The 1,790-nt window shown below is 57.9% G+C and overlaps 1 protein-coding gene across 1 annotated transcript in view; it reads right to left on the bottom strand.

Annotated features, from left to right (window-relative positions):
• ETH_00041285 (uncharacterized protein) overlaps positions 1-903 on the bottom strand; it is a gene marked incomplete at both ends in the record, with an annotated part of 1,122 nt that extends 219 nt beyond the window's left edge. Inside the window, one exon of the mRNA XM_013374568.1 lies at positions 3-903. Within this exon, the coding sequence (XP_013230022.1) occupies positions 3-903 (901 nt within the window). The remainder of the gene's footprint in view (positions 1-2) is intronic.
• Positions 904-1,790: the final 887 nt, after the last annotated feature.

Below are 1,790 nucleotides of genomic sequence, written 5' to 3'. Positions count from 1 at the left end.
AGGGGGCCCCCCGAGGGGCCCCTCAGGGGGGTCCCCAGGGGGCCCCCCAGGGGGCCCCCCAATGGGGCCCCCAAAAAAGTCTACTGAGGGATCCCACAAGCAGTCCTCGAGGGGCCCCCCCGGGGGCCCCCCAAATGGGTTCTCAGGGGGCCCCCCAAATGGGTACTCAAAGGGGCCCCCAAAAGGGTACTCAGGGGGGCCCCCCAGAAAGTATTCAGGGGGCCTCCCAAAAGGGTACTCAGGGGCCCCTTCAAGATCATCTTCAAGGGGCCCCCCAAAAGGGTCTTCAAGGGGCCACCAAAAGGGTACTTCAGGGGGCCCCTCGGGGGAGCCCTCAGGGGGGCCCCCAAGGGGCCCCTGCTGTAAATCTGTAGCCTTTTGGAGGGCCCCCATGGGGACCCCAGGGGGGCCCCCTGAGGGGCCCCCAGAGGGGCCCCCAGGGGGGCCCCCAAGGGCCCCCTTAGGGGGAAGCAGGTTCAGCTGGGGGGCCCCCAAGGGGCCCCCATTGTCTGAAGGGGCGCCTCCAATGGGGGAAGTTTGCTGCTGCAGCAGCAGCTCTGCAGCTGTGTCAAAATGCTGCTGCTGCAGGGCCTCACTAGACAAATCTGCTGATGCTGCTGCTGCTGCTGCTGCTGCTTCCAGCCACGAAAAGTCAGTGTCTGCTGCTGCTTCTGTTGCTGCTGCTGCTGCTGGGAGGTCTGCTGGTGCACTGCCTGGTGATGCTGCTGCTGCTGCGGCTGCTGCAGCATCCTTTGCGGCTGCTGCAGCATCCTTTGCGGCTGCGCTTTCCGCTGCTGCACCTGCTGCTACTGCTGCGTCTGCTGCTGCAGCTCCCGCTGCTGCTGCTGCTGCTGCTGTGTCTTTGAAAGCTCGGGCCCTTGCCCCCAAGCACGGTCTGGGCATTGTGCGTGAGGCTCACCAAACCCTAAACCCTAAACCCTAAACCCTAAACCCTCGGCCGCAACCACAAACCCTGGACGCAAAGTTGTTAGCGGCAAGCCGTAAACCCTGAAGTAAACCCTAAACCCTCAATTCCAAACCCTAAACCCTAGCCTCCAAACCCTAAACCCTCGACAGAGGAGGGCCTGGGGCTCGTGAGGCTTGGGCGATTCCGCGTGTTGGGGTTGGAGGTCGCTAGGGTTTCGTGTTTCGAGGGTTTAGGGTTTAGGGTTTAGGGTTTAGCGGCAAGTGTTACACCTTAATGCTTTGGCAATTTTTGCGACAAACTGCTTTTAAAACGGCAAATTCTTTTAGCGCTTAGGTCTAGGGTTTAGGGTTTAGGGTTTAGGGTTCAGGGTTCAGGGTTCAGGGTTCAGGTTGGTGGTTCTGTCGTCGCATCCCTTCGGCCGCTGCATAAAACCCTAACCGTAAACCCTAAACCCTAAACCCTAAACCCTAATTTTATTTATGCACTCATTTATTGAGTGCTGCAATGATATATTTAGGATCTTTTATATTTTCTTATAGTGGAGGGATTCCTGCGTAGGGCTTCCGGTGTCGATACACCCCAAGCTTCAAGCAGCAGCAGCAGCAGCAGCAGCAGCAGCAGCAGCAGAGCGTCTGGAGCGCTGCGGCTGTGCCGTTGTCCCCCAATGGTTCAAATCTGGATTTTTAAAGAAGTTATTGTTGCGGCTTGGATTAATTTCAGGGTTTAGGGTTTAGTGTTTAGGGTTTAGGGTTTAGGGTTTGGGGTTTAGGGTTCGGGCTGGGATCGCTCGATAGCGCCAGCCGCGATTCATCTGCTTCTCTGTCTCATTTTCGCTGACTTCAAGCCGCCCAGTTGTTTGATT

This window comes from Eimeria tenella, genomic scaffold, assembly GCF_000499545.2.
Source record: "Eimeria tenella Houghton genomic scaffold, Eth_scaff2137, whole genome shotgun sequence".
NCBI classification, from domain to species: Eukaryota; Apicomplexa; class Conoidasida; order Eucoccidiorida; family Eimeriidae; genus Eimeria; species Eimeria tenella.
The sequence above is the reverse complement of the archived record's forward strand: the minus strand, read 5'-3'. Positions and strand labels throughout refer to the sequence as shown.